General features: G+C 37.3%; 1 protein-coding gene across 4 annotated transcripts in view; it reads right to left on the bottom strand.

Annotated features, from left to right (window-relative positions):
- C9orf72 (C9orf72-SMCR8 complex subunit) overlaps positions 1-16051 on the bottom strand; it is a 124951-nt gene extending 108900 nt beyond the window's left edge. For 3 of the 4 annotated variants that reach the window (XR_001884952.1, XM_017869335.1, XM_017869333.1), the window contains exons 1-7: positions 15618-15671; positions 8916-9403; positions 7774-7833; positions 4694-4789; positions 3888-3952; positions 2521-2593; positions 456-572 (exon numbers count right to left, since the gene is read on the bottom strand). Coding sequence is in view for 3 of the 4 variants with exons in the window: in XM_017869335.1 (XP_017724824.1) it covers positions 456-572; positions 2521-2593; positions 3888-3952; positions 4694-4789; positions 7774-7833; positions 8916-9359 (855 nt within the window). In the remaining variant the exon portion in view is untranslated. Of the gene's footprint in view, positions 1-455; positions 573-2520; positions 2594-3887; positions 3953-4693; positions 4790-7773; positions 7834-8915; positions 9404-15617; positions 15672-15894 lie in introns of those variants that run through there. The other variant, XM_017869334.1, reaches the window with a different exon arrangement.
- Between the last annotated feature and the right edge of the window lie 1033 nt (positions 16052-17084).

A 17084-nucleotide genomic window follows, 5' to 3' on the forward strand; every position in this document is an offset into this window, starting at 1 on the left:
TATATAGAAATATATATATTATATATAGGAATATATATTTTAGTACACATACATAGGAATTGCTTAAATCCTATATGCTTCTTAAAGATGTTCTAAAATTTTTTTCAATAAAATTCAAATCTATTTAGTTAAAAAGAAATGATCTTATTTTAGATGTGCAACCTGATTTAAGCATGTGTTAAAAAACAAAACAAAACAAAACAAAACACCTGATGCTAGACATGTAGGTACAGGGACCCACCTGGAAAACAAAGGGTATTCTCTGGTGTTACACTGATGATACTAACTATAAACCGTAAGACATATAGTCTATGCACAGAACTGTGTAAAGGAAGTCAGTCACTGGGCATGTCAATATGAGATACATTAAATGCTAATATTTAACATTTGTCTACAAAGAGTCTCAAAAATGATTTTAGAAAATTGGTTTCACTTGTGTTAAGTAGAAACTATACCTTTAGCAGGCCTTGTACAAAGAGCCCTGACTCATATTTAAATGATGATTCTGCTTCACATAACCTGGAGCATTTTCTCTCTGCTGCAGTCAGAAAAAGGCATAATGTTCTGACTATCTACAAAAGAAAAGATTTTAGCATTAAAATATGAAGTTTTAAAAAGACCACTGATCTGCTTATGAAAGATATCTGACATTTTAATTGTTATTATCAATAAAACATATCCTAAACAATAAGTATTCTTTAGTCACCTGGAACCCATGAGATGTAACAGTTGTTGCTTAAAATAGGGATTCTGTGGTCAAATAAACTTAGAAAATGCTTGGTAAATCTACTGTATGGCATCTCAAAACCTTTAACATTTGGGTACATACTGTGACTCTTCAGGTGAATTATATAATATGCAGACTTTCTCAGACTTATTTGACCATGGAACCTTTATAGCTTCTGTTTAGTGGGTCTACATGTGAAATTTGTTGTAAGAAACATCAAAGAATGTCCAGATCCTCCAATAAGAAGACAATTAATTATAGAATTTGATTTAAAATAAGGAGGTCATTGGGTGGGGTTTAGAAATCTAATAATATTCGACCTACAGCTCTATTAGTAAAAATAAAAAGGCATTCACTATCTTGAAATTCAAACCATATTCAGAGTTATTATGTTAAAGCAGTGGTTTTCAATGTAGAGCAGTGGCAACTTCTTTCTCAAATTAAAACAAGATAAAAGGTAAGATTATTCTGCCTCAAGAGGATGGAGGATAGGAAAATGTTAAAACAAAACAAAAGCAAAACCAAAAACCCAACTATGGAGCCTTTCTCCCTTCATAAAGCAGCTCAGCAGTCACTCTGTGGAACCTAAGGCTTTGGAGGTCACAGACGGGAAGCCACCTGTTTGAGGTGACAGAAGTAATAAGATCACTAGTCTGCAGATGCAATATAATGACAGAGGTATACTAAGCTCTCATAAATGGTTATATGAGAAATATAATTTTGATAAATTAAGGCTCATGTAAATATACAAAGTAGCTAGTTACAGAAAAAATAAATTATGAATATCTTTGTAAAGTAAATAATCATTTCCAACATATTTTCTATGTAAAACTTCTTTTAAAAAATTAGGTTTGCTAAAATTGAAAGATACATGTATTTATCTCTGAACTGTTTTTAACTAATGGTCAGTGAAGAAAAGTGCAAAATCCTTTAGTTTATTAGCTAATGCTTGGAAATGTAACTGTTCATTAATCCTTTACTAACTCAAGTAGCACTGAAGGAAAGGGTCAGAAACATTACCGAATAAAGTATAATCATCAATGACCACTTAATCCCAATAGCTCCCAAGAAGAGATAGATTTAGAAGGAAAGCCAAGACAATGAAATCAAGATGAATAAACAAATAACATTTCTTCAGAACTAGTACCGAAAGTACAAGACTACCTTCAGATTTGTTAAAGATTACATTGGGAAATAGAAGAGTAATATTTTTTTAAATATCTGATTTTTTTTTTTTTTTTTGAGACGGAGTCTGGCTCTGTCGCCCGGGCTGGAGTGCAGTGGCCGGTTCTCAGCTCACTGCAAGCTCCGCCTCCCGGGTTTATGCCATTCTCCTGCCTCAGCCTCCGAGTAGCTGGGACTACAGGTGCCCGCCACCTCGCCCGGCTAGTTTTTTGTATTTTTTAGTAGAGACGGGGTTTCACTGAGTTAGCCAGGATGGTCTCGATCTCCTGACCTCGTGATCCGCCCGTCTTGGCCTCCCAAAGTGCTGGGATTACAGGCTTGAGCCACCGCGCCCGGCCTAAATATCTGATTTTAATATATTCTCAAAACCATTTATACACATCTGACACTGGTATTTACAAGTTATCAAAATAAACTGATAAGTGACTCCTATTCACTTTATTTCAAACTCACTGTTGCCACAAGTTGTCTCAGCAATTCGATGAGATTACATTGCCTCCTTATACTATTAGATCATTTTAATTGCAACCTACCATTTAAATGACAATCCATGATATATCATCAGTCTTAAAGAGTCAAATCATTTGCTAGATTATAAAATAAACTACCTTATTTACTTTCTCTGCACTGCTACCTACTACAACGGAACAGCCACAGGTTTGCAAGTGTGAGCTGATGGCACTGTAAGTTAAAGAAAACAGATTAAAAACATTGCCTATAAAACAATTTAACAAACTAAAAACAAAAAAAAGTGAGCTCTTCAAATAACTCAGAATAGCTTTACATGATAAACACCGAAGATATAAGCATAATATTATCTTTTATTTGTGTAGAACCCTACATTTTCTAGAGACGTTTCACAGAAATTTTCTTATTGAGCCTTAAAACAGCCCAATTAGTTTGTAAAATATCATTTAATTAATGTATTTATTTATTGAAATACCATCATTTTATAGCTGAAGAAATTGACATGTAGAGAGATTAAGTGATTTACTTAAAGTCAAACGGGATTTAAAATGATGTATGAAAGGCTGACACTGAACAGATACAGAACTAAAGTGCTTCTGATTCAAGCCATTAAGGCTCTTAGGTTAAACACACTCATGCCTCTGATACTCCATCATGAGCCTAAAGGAAAAGACTGTGGACATAAAAGTGAATACTTTATCCTTTTACTTCTCTTTTCTTAAAAATAAAATTTCATGATAATCTGCAACTGTGAAGAAACATTAAAATAGAATATAAGATAATACATGTAAAGCACCTAGTATAGGAACTAACATGTAGGCACTCAACAAATATTGGCTATTTCTGTTATCCTTTCCCTTAGAAGAAATGTAAATAGAAAATGCTAGCTATTAGCTATTATTAAGTGTTCTTATGTTCCAGGCACTGTTTAAGTGCTTTATATTATTTATCTTACTCAATGCTTATAACAACCCTATACATTAGGTACTATTATTATTATTGCCATTTTACAGATGAGGAAATAGGTGTATAGAGAATTCAGGTACCTTGCCCACGGGTACACAGCATTAACCCAGGGAGTCTGGTTTAAGGGCACAAACTCTTAAGTACTAAACTCCACTGCTGGATGGAAAAAGATCAGTATAAATATGAATAATTTTTTTTCTAGGCCTAAATAACTTAAGTTCATCTACAGTACAACTTAATTTGAAAAGGTTCTTTTAGCTTTAATGAGAAGTAAAACAAGAAACCAGAATTAAGCAAGGGGCCATGATTTCTTGTCTGGGAACTATGGAAACTCAGTTTCTTTAAATAGCAAATGGAATAACATCAAATATATTATAGAAATATAATGAGTGAAAAATAACACAAATTTAAGCAACAATTCAAATATGCAATGTTGTCCCTAGAACAATCTAAGTAGACAGTCTGCTATTTTCTTCCTTCCAAATCTTGTCATAGGTGAACATATGCTTCATCCAGGTTTTACAAAAAGAAAAATTCTTACTTGAGAAGAAAGCCTTCATGACAACTGTCACCAATATCATCATCATTGAGTACTGTATCAGCTATCTAAAATGCATCAAAAAAATAAAAAAATTAGTCTGGCTATAACATAGTGTTGAAAAAACACTTTCAATATACAAGTTTTCTGAAGTCTGGATTCAATATAACACACTGCCTTCATTTCTGAGAATCAAGACTCCCCATAAAACAATCTCTGTGCACTACCATCAGCTTTCAGAAGAACAAATGTGAAAGCTGGTCAATCAGGTTAAACAATTTTTACAAAAACAACTTCCTCTTCTGAGCTGTCAGAATCAGGAGAATAACCTAAATAACAATATCAGAAAACAACAAGAATAGTTTCCTAACGATATCTCTTAACACTCAGAGTGTGTGATTCAAAACATCCTCAACAAATGATTAAGGAAACTAAATTTGTGACTATAAGTCAACTTCCATTAATGGCTACTGCTTTGGCACACAGTTTTGTTTCAAAAGGTACTGCATTAAATATTAATTGTTCCTGTAAGAGCTGGGATCCTCCCACTTTTGGGAATTATAAAAGTAGTGAAATAAACAAAATAAATTTAATTTTGTCATCACTGATCAAAAATGCCTGTTTTGTCATAAATTCCAGGATTTTGTGTGTGCTTATCTGTTAAAGTGGCTAATACTGCATGTGGATAGTACGTATGATGAAGTGCTTAGTATTAAAATTAGAATATTAATAATATACATAATAATAATATAACCCCAAAAAACTGATAAAGGGTATAATTGCTGTCATTTAAAAATATAAAAACTTACATCTATTTCTTCAGGAACACTGTGTGATTTCATAGATGAAAGCAGTTCCATTACAGGAATCACTTCTCCAGTAAGCATTGGAATAATACTCTGACCCTGCACAATAAAGTAACATGAAGTGAAGAAAATCACATAATTAATATGAGAGAAGCTGGGCAATAAAAAATAAAAATAACAGCAAACAATAACATTCTTTGATGAAAATACTTCGTAATTTGTTCAAACACAATATCAAACAAGTCTACTACTTGTCTAAAGGATTTATATGCAATCCAAAATCCAAAGCTCACTTTTATTCTTTTTTTTTAAGGTGGAGTTTTGCTCTTGTTGCCCAGGCTGGAGTGCAATGGTGTGATCTCAGCTTACTGCAACCTCTGCCTCCCGCGTTCCAGTGACTCTCCTGTCTCAGTCTCCCAAGTAGCTGGGACTACAGGGGCTGCCACCATGCCCAGCTAATTTTTGTATTTGTAGTAGAGACAGGGTTTTGCCGTGTTGGCCAGGCTGGTGTCGAATTCCCGACCTCAGGTGATCCGCCCGCCTCGGCCTTCCAAAGTGCTGGGATTACAGGCATGAGCCACCATGCCCGGCCCTAAAGCTCAATTGTATTCTTTAGAGAGTATGGAATCATTGGTTTATCATCTACTGTTATATGCAATAATTAAGTCATCGTACCTCTTTTAGAAAAGATCTCCTTTAAAATTTATTGGAGATAAAACATTTGTTAATTAAAAGTCATCAATATGTTTCATATTTAAAACAAGGAAAATCAAGCACAAAAGACTTTGAAATCCTTACCAAATAGGTAAGGAAAACCTGAATCAATACCTAACCTCCGTATTCATAAGAGTGTAATCTACCCAAACGCAAATCAAAATCAGCACATATAGTTTAAGAATCTTTTAAAACAGAAAAGTTCCCTTTAGACCTATTTCAATACTACTTATTACACCTTGAAATTGTAATTTTGAAATTGGTAGTTTATAGAATCAAACTGAAAATTCAGTATAACACATCACAAATGTAAAGTGGCTCAAATATGGGTGGTCCCTCATTTATTCACTACCACCACCAGTCTCATCAGTTTTGTGATCAACTTGGGTAAGTCAACTTTTTGAGATATAAATGAAATTGTCAAATGTCTATGAATTTTAGCTAAACATATTTTAAAATCATACATTAAGATGAATTCAATAGTAGTTGGTTTTCCTTACTTATTTTATGAAATGATTTTATTCAGTCTTCATATGCATCTTTAAGTTAGAATCTCTGTCAGACCCAGGACCATTTCTGGAGTAACTTTAACCAGTTTTTCAGAGCCTCGTATTACTAAGTTGCTTGAGAATTTAAATGTGATGCTACCTCTAGAAGTTCTATCCTAAACCATATGCCCATTTGCAAAATGCTGAAAGTTTTATTTAAAAAAAAATCATGCTTTAGTAACCTCAACTAACTATTCACTGTTTTCAGTTTTTAAAGTAATAATTATCATGCCTGTTTACAATTATGATTAACACATTCAATCTAAAAAGAATAATGACTAGATCCGTGCTAAATTTCCTTCCCTGGGAAGCAATTTTATCAGATGACAGCTATAACTGAAGTTGTTTTAGACTAATGCATCATCCCCAAACAGTATTGTTCAAAATAAAGTCATTGTGAGATTTGCAAGAACTCAATCAAAACGCAACTCCTCCTTTTCACGAAGAATAATCTTGGGAAAAAAAAAAAAAATTCCTACAGGGCTAAATACAGAAGAGGCTCTAAAAGAAAATCTCTCAAGTTTCTATTCCTCCTTGTACTTCTCAAACTTGAACTTCTCAGCAGTAGGATAACATTTTTAAGAAGAGTACTTAAAAGAGAGACCAAAACTCATTAATAGTAGTCAACTTAAGTAAACGTTTCCAGTTTCAAAAAACAAAATCCCAGTAAAAGCAGAATTTTACTTGGTTTTAAGTTTCCTCATCTTGAGATAAGTCTACTTAATTAGTTTACTAATAACCAGTGGGTTAGAGGGTGGTGAAAGTTACCCCTTTCCTGGGGACCCTGCTTATTGACCAGCAAATAAAGACTGGCATTCTTTGGGTAAAGGGAAATCTTTTCTTGTTGAGTCAGACCTTTACACAGAATAACTGTCTCTGGACTGGAAAGCTATCTACAAAAGTACAAACACAACAATTTGGTAAAGGAGATCACTGCATAGGGTTCTGTATTATGGCCGTATATTTTCACACTTTTTTTTTTTAATTACTTTTTTAAAGTATCATCTGTCTCATTCATGCTAAAAAGAACCAGAGAAAAGCAAAACAGCCATGTTTAAAATATCAGAGTTTTACAAGGAGCAATGAGGGTCACCCACAAGAGGAAATGGAAGTAAAAGTGAAGAACCCTTTCTTCACTGGAGATACCCTTCAAACGAACTTCTCTGCTTTACACTGAAATAGTCTGTACTTATTTCTGCAGGGGAAGCCACGCCCATGTAACCATGCTTCTCAAACTCTAGTGTCTGTTCCTCAGGGGCATTCAAAGCCAAAGTATAAACATGGCACATTTTCCTAGAGGAGAGGGTAAGAAATATCACTGACAAATTTTAATATTAAAATAGTTGTATCATGGAACAAAATGTAAATTGCATGAGTCTTAAAGATGCAACATAAGACTTAAAAGAAATATTGTTTGGACATGGGCCTATACCCCAGATACCTTAGGGGTACATATGCTCTCCTTCTGTTACAGCTACTTCTAGGGAAAAGTTCGAGAAGTAGTACCTTAAAGAACATATCACAGACAATTTTTAAATTTTTTACTATGAACAAGTTATCCAAAAATTATTCTGTGCAAGCAGAAAAAAAAAGGGAGCAAATATTAATTTGTAGATGCAATTACTACTTTCCTTTGTTTACTGATTTAACTCTTCAGGTCTAAGATATGGAAATCTTCTTCCAGTTTATTCTGTACACCTCCATAAAAGCTCCATTAAGGCTTACTCTGTAGGTCCCCAAGGCCTTCACAAATGTAGCCACCAACCTTACACAGATACATGCCATGAGAATAATATTTGACAGTATGCAATCTGCATATACCTGATCTTCCATTCTCTCTGTGCCTTCTAAGATAATCTTCTGGACATTTTCTTGTCTTTCCTGAGCAAGAAAAAATTTATTTAAAAAAAAACCCACAACATTTTGATACTTACTTATTTTTCAATAGACATGTTCTTGTGTAGTAATTTAGTTCACAAGAAAAATACTTTCTACTTTAGGGAAAAAATGGGGGCAGGGGCAGGAAATTAACCCAACGAATGCATGTTCTTATAAACAATACAAAATAAAATCAAAACACCCTTTATTCTGCAGGGGAAAAAAAGATAACTTCACAGAAAATAGTCAATGTAACATCTGCATAGTTTCAAAAAGGAAAAGAATGACTTGCACTTTTCAAATTAAACATGATGTTTAAAAGATTCTCCTGATTTTAAGAGTTTCATAATGTGAGAAAAAAGGAAGTAAGCCTGCAAACATAGTAAAAAATTATTCTTTTAAAAAGATATTATTTTTCCTTACTATTGGGCAAAAGCCTTTTAAAATTGGTAATGCTTAATGGACTTCCAGGTTAGTATCAAACTGGAACACAGGAAGGAGAATTCAATGTGTTCTTTAGATATATCAAAACTATACTGAAATGTAAATATCATTATATATTAAACTATAGGACTTAGGGGAAAACAATAATTTCTGTAAAATTAAAAGGAATTCTTTTGGGAACCATGCGGTTCAACCTCCTCATTTTATGAACCTGGGAACTTGGCAAAGAGGTTAAAGAGACCAAAGGCTACATAACCAACAGCTTATGAAACTATTATTTTGAACTGTTATACTTACACACAGTAGTAAGCGAAAGACAGGATTGTGTAATGAAAGGGAAACAAAAAGTATTAGAGTCAAAGGTTCCCAAGAAGAATCCAGGATCTAAAAGTTTCTGTATTTGTTTAAGCTTTAGCTTTTCATCTGTAATGTGGAGCTACCATTTCCTACCTTCCACAGTTAATACGAAGATGACAGGCATCAGACCAGATGTATTTGTATCTAACAGGATAAATGCAAAATAAATAATATCTATTGTTTGATGTTCACTGCATATAATTTAAAAATAAGATTTATATGTATCAGAAAATAAGCTTTCAAAAGATAGGTTAACATGATTAATAAGCTGAAAAATCACTTACCTTATGCATCCATATTCTTCCTTTCCGGATTATATGTGTTAATCTATCAACACACACTCTATGAAGTGGGAGGTAGAAACTAAGTTCTGTCTGTGGAAGTATAATTGATAGTCCATATGTGCTGCGATCCCCATTCCAGTTTCCATCAAAGATTAATGAAACAATAATCACTCCCTTTTCAGACAAGACAAAAAACTTTACATCTATAGCACCACTCTCTGCATTTCGAAGGATTTCTCCATTTAGAGTGTGGTTGGCAAGAAAAGTTATTTCTCCATCACTGAGAAGTACCTGTTCTGTCTTTGGAGCCCAAATATGCCTTACTCTAGGACCAAGAATATTGTCCCAGTAAGCAAAAGTAGCTGCTAATAAAGGTGATTCACCACTTAAAGCAATCTCTGTCTTGGCAACAGCTGGAGATGGCGGTGGGCAAAGAGTTGACATCACTGCATTCCAACTGTCACATTATCCAAATGCTCCGGAGATATCTAAACAATGACATATAAAACCAATGATTAGGTTCAGCAATTTAAAGATATCCATCAAAACCCCAAATGATTTAGACATATTTGGTTTGTCCTCTTAAGTCAAAGATGCGGAAGCCTGTTATCTCCTATCAGGATAAAGACATTCAACTAGCACAGTAGGTGCACATTAAATGTTTGTTGATATGATCATTTTATGAGATATAGTAACTTGTTACTTATATTCAGGGCATACATTAAGAAATTCAAAGAAACGGTGAACTGAAAAAATGGCTTCTTTACACTGATATTAAATGTTACATACTAAAGATCATAGAATAGACCCACAGTATTCCCAAATCTCCAGTCCATGTGCAAGTCTAGTATGACTGGAGATTTGGCCCCGAACCCATAGCAACTAAAAACGAGAAAACCAGGAAGGGAAAGGCTCAGCTAGAGACTGACACTTGTGGGTTGAATTGAGTCCCTGCAAAAGATATGCTCAATTCCTAACCCTTGGTATATGTGAATGTGACCTTGTTTAGAAATAGGTATAATCGTGTTAAAATGGGGTCATACTGGATTAGAGTGGGGCCTAATCCAATAACTTCTGTGTTTATAAGGAGAGAGATTTGGAGACACAGAGACAAGGGGTAGACATCCATGTGAAGACAAAAGGCAGATACTGGATTGCTGAAACTACAAGGCAAGAAAGGAACGCTCAGGATTGCTGGTAACCACCAGAAGCCAGGAAGAGGCAAGGAAAGAGTCTTCTCTCTTTTGAGGATCATGCCCCGTCAACACTTCCATTTCGGACTTCTAGCTTCTAGAATTGTGAGAGAATAAATTGCTGTTGTTTAAAGCCACTCAGTTTGTGGTGCTTTGTTACAGTAATCTTAGAAAAGTAATACAACACCTAACAACAGAAATACTTTAAAGCTGCTAAAAGGTTAAAAAAAAAAAAAGACATCGAAATACCACAAGTCTGGAGCCATAACAAAAAATGGGCAAACAGTCCTGTATCCTCAGTGAACTCTCTGCGTATGAGAATACTAAAGCCCAATCCTGATGTTTAAAATGACATTGAAATATCAAGACAAAGATAAATATATTTAATATGCTAGTCAAGAAACCAATACAGCATTTTACCATTGCAAAGAGAGTTCTACACTAAATGGCTAGAATTTAAAAGCTTTAGTTATTTAGAACACATAGAAAACAGAAGGGCTAAATAGGGCCTGTTCAAGCCTTTGAATTTAATGAGAAAACAGACATGATGAGAAGAGCATAAAAGCTCACATCCAAGACAGAACCAAGGGCTCTTGGTCTCCTTGCTCAATTTGTACATCTTAATCCACATACACATATCACTCTAAAAAGGTACATCCTATGTGATATTAATGTAAAACAAATCATTCTTGCAAATACAGTTATGTGCCATGTAACATTTCAGTCAATGGTGGACTGCATATATGATGGTGGTCCCATTAGATTACAATGGACCTGAAAATATGCTCTCGCCTTAGTGACACCGTAACCATCATAAGGTCTTAGTACAATTTTTCAAGTCACTTAAAGTATAGCACACACAATTATTACAGTATATAACACTTGATAATAAACTACTATGCTGCTGGTTTATGTATTCACTAGACTATACCTTTTATTGTTATTTTAGAGTGTACTCCTTCATTTTTTTTTTAAGTTAAATGTAAAACAGCCTCAGGCAGGTCCTTCAAGAGGTATTCAACAGAAAGCACTGTTATCATAGGAGGTGACAGCTACATGTGTGTTATTGCCCCTAAAAACCTTCCAGTGGGACAAGATATGGAGGTGGAAGGCAGTGAGGTGGAAGGGAGTGATACTGATGATCCTAATCCTGTCTATGCCTAGGTGAAAGTGTGTGTTTTTAGTTTTAACAAAACGACTAACAAGTAAAAAAAAAAATTAAAATAGGAAAAGCTTCTAGAATAAGGATATAAAGAAAAAATATTTTGTATAGCTATACATGTTTGTGTTTCAAGATAAGTATTTTAAAAGTTAAAAAATTAAAAGTTTACAAAGTTAAAAGTTATAGTAGGCTCACGTTAATTTTTTATTGAAGAAAAACTGTAAAGATAAACTTGGTGTAGCTTAAGCATACTGTGTTTATAAAGTCTACAGTGTGTACAGTAATGTTCTAGGCCTTCACATTCATTCACCACTTACTTACTGACTCACCCAGAGCAACTTCTAGTCCTGCAAGCTCCATTCACGGTTAAGTGGCCTATACAGGTATATATCATTATCTTTTATACCATACTTTAACTGTACCTTTTCTATGTTTGGATATATTTAGATAAATAAATACCACTGTGTTATAATTGTCTATAGTATTCAGTACAGTAACAGCTGTACAGATTTGTAGCCTAGGAGCAACAGACTATACCATATGGCCTACGTACGTAAAGGCTGTACTACCTAGTTTTGTGTAAGTACACTCTATGATGTTTGCATAATGACAAAATCACCTAATGATGCATTCCTAAGCAATGTGTGATTGTACTATAATTGAAGACTTGTATCTAAGACTGAAAGTAAAAAGAATTACATTTTCATCTAAGCAGATCTAAAACTGTGAAATCTATCATAATAGCAATACAAAGCAGCTAATAGGCAAACCATGATATGCCTATCTTTGCCATATGATTGCTTTGGGAGCTAACATTTGATCTGCAAATGTATGACAAAGTAAACAATTTTACTTAAATAATTTTATCCACATCTTGTCAAGAGTATTCAGTTTGATGGAAAGCACTGACTTCTATTTATAGAGCATTAGATGAGTGCTTTTATCACATTATGAGTAGGCACACAGAGCCTGGCAAAACAGTTAACTCTAACTATGTACAATTATAGTTGAACACAAAGACAGTTTTAACACGTGTATTTTTAATTTCAAAAATTCATTTAGGTAATATCTACTTTTAAATATGTTATATCAATTTAATAGTCTTAGGAGACAGCACTGGATATAAGCAGTACAGCTTGTTTAAAATATCCACTGTTTTTAATACAATTTAAGCAGTCAGTTTACAATGATCAAATATAGGAATGTAATCTGAATTGAAATGGAAATAACACTACTGCTGTCATAACTAACAATAGCAAACTGGAGGCCAACGTAATGAATTAAGTTAACACGCGACCATACAATTATATTGTAAACATATTTTTCTTTCATTCTTTTAGGTTAAAAAGGTAGATAATCATAAAGGCAATATCACAACTCTAATATTTCATCATCAAACTGAAAACAAAAGTATTTCCTAAAACAAAACTGAGACCTGAAGCAAAATCTCGTTGAATTACAGGGAAAATTTTTACCACGTTGCGAAAATTGAACTATTATAGACTGCTAGTTACACTCTCACTCCTAACAGAATAAGAAAAAAAATAGGGCGGGCACGGTGGGTCACGCCTATCATCCCAGCTCTTTGGGAGGCCGAGGCAGGTGGATCATCTGAGGTCAGGAGTTCAAGACCAGCCTGGCCAACATGGTGAAACCCCACCTCTACTAAAAATACAAAAAATTAGCTGGGTGTGGTGGCGGGCACCTGTAATCCTAGCTACTCAGGAGGCTGAGGCAGGAGAATCACTTGAACCCAGGTGGCAGAGGTTGCAATGGGCTGAGATGGCACGACAGAGGGAGACTCTGTCTCAAAAAAAAAAAAAAAAAAAGAATAAGAAAGAAAATGAAGGACAAAGATCATACTGAATTGCTTAGTTTTAAATCCTACCGAAAGAAATAGTCTGAGAAATGAAATGTTACAGAGAAGTATAATTAGGAGAGCTGTACAATTATTTTATTAACACTTGAAGTCATTGTCTTTGGTGAGAAAAACCCATACATGCAAATACAGCTGAAAAAAATCAGCTCAAAACCAATAATTGTTTTATGTACCTATCCTATGTACATGCAGTGCTGGCTACTCCAGAGAGTCACCAAACATTAGCCACAGAGTCTTTTGAGGGAAGCCAAGATTCAAACTGAGTGAGACGGTGGCTTGCTCAGGGTTGCACAGGGTTCATGAGAGGTTTCCCAATACACTTTCTGAAAATAATCTCATATATGCAGACATGATTACCTTAATTAGCATCTGCTAAAACTAGTAGAGTGCTAAGTTTGAGGTTTTGCTTTTTCTTTAAACGTTTGTTAAAAATCAACTATCTCTTCCCTGATTGGTATTTAGAAAGGTGGTTGGTCCACTGCTACTGTAAGCAAAATTTCTACGATCATAAAGCCCTCACTTCTTGCCTTTTAGAGACAGGGTCTCGTTTTGTCATCCAGGCTGGAGTGCACTGGCAGGATCATAGCTCCCTGTAACTTCAAATTCCTGGGCTCAAATGACCCTCCTGCCTCAGCCTCCCAAGTAGCTAGGACTACAGGTGCACACCACCACGCCCGGCTAAGTTTTTAATTTTTTGTAGAGACAGGGTCTAGGCTGCCCAGGTTGGGCTTGAACTCCTGACTTCCAGTGATCCTCTTGACTCTGCCTCCTAAAGCTCTGGCATTATAGGTGTAAGCCACCTTCTCCAACTTGGCTCTCAATACTTGTAACCATGCTGTTTATTTTCTCCCAGTCCAAAGCGAAGCAGGATCCTAAATCGGTCCACTTTCCACAACAGGAGCTGCCCAGGACCACTGTGAGGACAGTGAACTGCTTACAGCACCAGAAAGTTCACAACACTTTCTCAATCTTAAACATCAGGAAAGACTGGGAGGTGAAGTTCATATCACTATCTGCCCATTTCTCACAGATCCAAGTTTCTCAGACAATAGGTAGGCTAATCTAGTCCTCCTGGGAACTACCTAATTAACGTAGAATAGAGCCCAAGGGCAGACTTGAACAACAGAAGTCCTCCTTGGTTTACTTTGTTTCTCTGAAAGCAACTTTTGGAGTGCCAACATAGCCAAACAAAATATTTTATCAACTTCATAAGTTGCTTGTAATTTTTTCCTGGAGCAGATAAATGCTGCCTTAGTGAACAATCTGGAATGTGGTAACTACTCTCGTTTTTGTTTCAGATGTACTGTCAGCATGAGGCAGTTTCCAGCTGATTGAGGGTTTTCCTCAAGTGACAGGGCTTGGCAAAGGTGGTGATAACAGCGCCCGTGTCAAATGACACCATATTTCAAGTATTCGGACTCCAGGTTATTAATATCCCCTATATGAGTCTTGCTTCTGTGATATTCACAGATTATGCTAAAAGTTTCCCAAAGTCTGAGAAAAATCATATCTAACAGTATCTTTTTTTGATCCTTTGTACAACGTAGAAGTAATGCCAGACAGATTGTGTACCCTTGTTGTTAACTGGTGACGCATGGCAACAGTTTGAATAGGAATTTACCAACTGCCACAACCAGGCAACTACTCTACCAGAGCCTAACAATCTCGATTGCATCTGAAAGGGCCACCCCTCCTGGGAAAGTGCAGGACCTCCCTCCTGTTTCTGAATAAAAAGCCTGTGGTGTTTCTCGTGGCCAGACCGACCCAGTGTGGACACAGACATGTAATCTGTGCACTTCTTTCTGCAACAGATTACCATCAGTCAAGTGATGCCCAAGTCACAATGGTCACTTCCTTTAAGCAAGTCTGTGTCATCTCGGAGCTGTGAAGCAACCAAATCATGTCCCACAGAATAGGGAGTACACCGACTGGCATTGCTGCCCTCATATGCAAGTCATCAGCACTCCTTAGGAGCTTGGGCTAAAATTCTGCAGACGTCTCCACACCCCTACAGCACCCCGCATGATCTCCTCGCCATCGGGGACCGTCTCGGGTTCCCAGAAAACCCAGACTTGGTCCGCAGGAGCCGCGCGCCGCCCGCCCTCCGGCCTTCCTCCAGGCGAGGCCTCTCAGTGCCCGAGGCTCCTTTCTCTCGAGCCTGCAGCGGCAGCGCTCCCAGCAGGTTCCCGGGAAGGAAACAGCTCGGGCAGCGCACTGCAGGCGGGAACGCGAGGAAGAGGCCAGATTCCCATCCCTCGTCCCTGCGCCGCCGCGAAGCCCGGGGCCCAGATGCAGGCAATTTCACCAGTCGCTAGAGGCGAAAGCCGGACACCTGACTTCGGTCAGAGAAATGAGAGGGAAAGTAAAAATGTGTCGAGCTCTGAGGAGAGCCCCGGCTGCTACCCGCGTCTCTTCCCGGTAACCGGACCCCAAACAGACACCGGCCAGGACGCCTCCTCCTCACTCACCCACTCGCCACCGCCTGCGCCTCCGCCGCCGCCGCCGCCGCCGCCGGCCGCCGCCGGCGCAGGGCCCACCACAGCCCCACCCCGACCCGCCCCCGGGACCCCGCCCCGGGCCGCACGCCCAGGCCGGAGCCTAGCGCGTCCCTCCCCGCTCAGGTTGCAGTTGTTTTCCTCTTTGTTTTCTTCCGGTTAATCTTTATCAGGTCTTTTCTTGTTCACCCTCAGCGAGTACTGTGAGAGCAAGTAGAGGGGAGAGGGTGGGAAAAACAAAAACACACACCTCCTAAACCCACACCTGCTCTAGCTAGGCCCTGCCCCCAGAGACAAGGAACCGGGCAGCAGGGACGGCTGACGCACCAAGCGTCATCTTTTACGTGGGCGGAACTTGTCTCTGTTTGACGCGCCTCTCTTTCCTAGCGGGACACCGTAGGTTACGTTTGTCTGTTTTCTATATGCGATGGCGTTGACGCACGAGGCCCGCGAAAGGGGGAGGGGCAACTTGTCCCATTCTTTTATCTTAAGACGCGCCCTGGAGGAGCGTTGGCGCAATAGCGTGTGCAAACCTTAATCGGAGAGGCTGCTGGATCCGGAGAAAGTGCAGACGATTTCGTGGTTTTGAATGGTTTTGTTTGTGCTTGGCAGGCAGTGGGCGCTCAACAAATATTTGGTGGATGAAGTTTTGTTTTTACCGTGAGACACTGTTAAGTACATTCAAAACTCCACTGTGGGCGGGAATCCCCAGGTCCCTTGTAAAGTCACTGCAATTTTGTCTTTACATGTAAGAATTCTCTCAAGCATGATTTTCACACGGGAATGTCATTTTTGCTAGTCGTAATATGTGGATGAATTGTTTTTTTTTTTTTTAACTTTTGAAAATGTACCATTCTGTTTGATGTGTAAAAAACACAAAGATTTTTGAAACCTTGCGTCTTTGGTCTGCAGGTGTATAGATTCCACTTACTACAGATGAGTAGCATTTATACCACTCTGATGTGTAAAAAAACAAAGGTTTTTTAAACCTTGTGCCTTTTGGTCTACAAGTGTGTAGATTACAGTTAGTACAGATGAGTAGCGTTTAACCTTTCTCATCACTAAAAATCATACAGAACATTTTAATCATTCACCGATGAAGAAAAGGAGGAATAAATACACAAAATGGCTCTCAACGTCTACACCTTCTGCAGAAACAGACCCTTTTCCCACTGTTCTATGTTTTGTGAAAGTTGATCATACAAATTGGGTCATTCTTGTTATACCCAACTAAAAAAGTGGGGGTAAGGGGTAGAAAAGCATGCAGGACAAATGACATTGCTCCCGCAGTGTAATTCTTTCAAGTCCAGCTGCTGAAACTGCCCGCTGTGACCTGAGACCAGTTTTATCTAATAGTTGCTGAAATGACCTGCTGCAGCTCTAATTTTATCTACCACCATCACTCACCAATTGAAACTTACCAGCTCCTCAGACCCTTAA

Source organism: Rhinopithecus bieti, unplaced genomic scaffold, assembly GCF_001698545.2.
Source record: "Rhinopithecus bieti isolate Rb0 unplaced genomic scaffold, ASM169854v2 scaffold_2572, whole genome shotgun sequence".
Taxonomy (NCBI): Eukaryota; Metazoa; Chordata; class Mammalia; order Primates; family Cercopithecidae; genus Rhinopithecus; species Rhinopithecus bieti.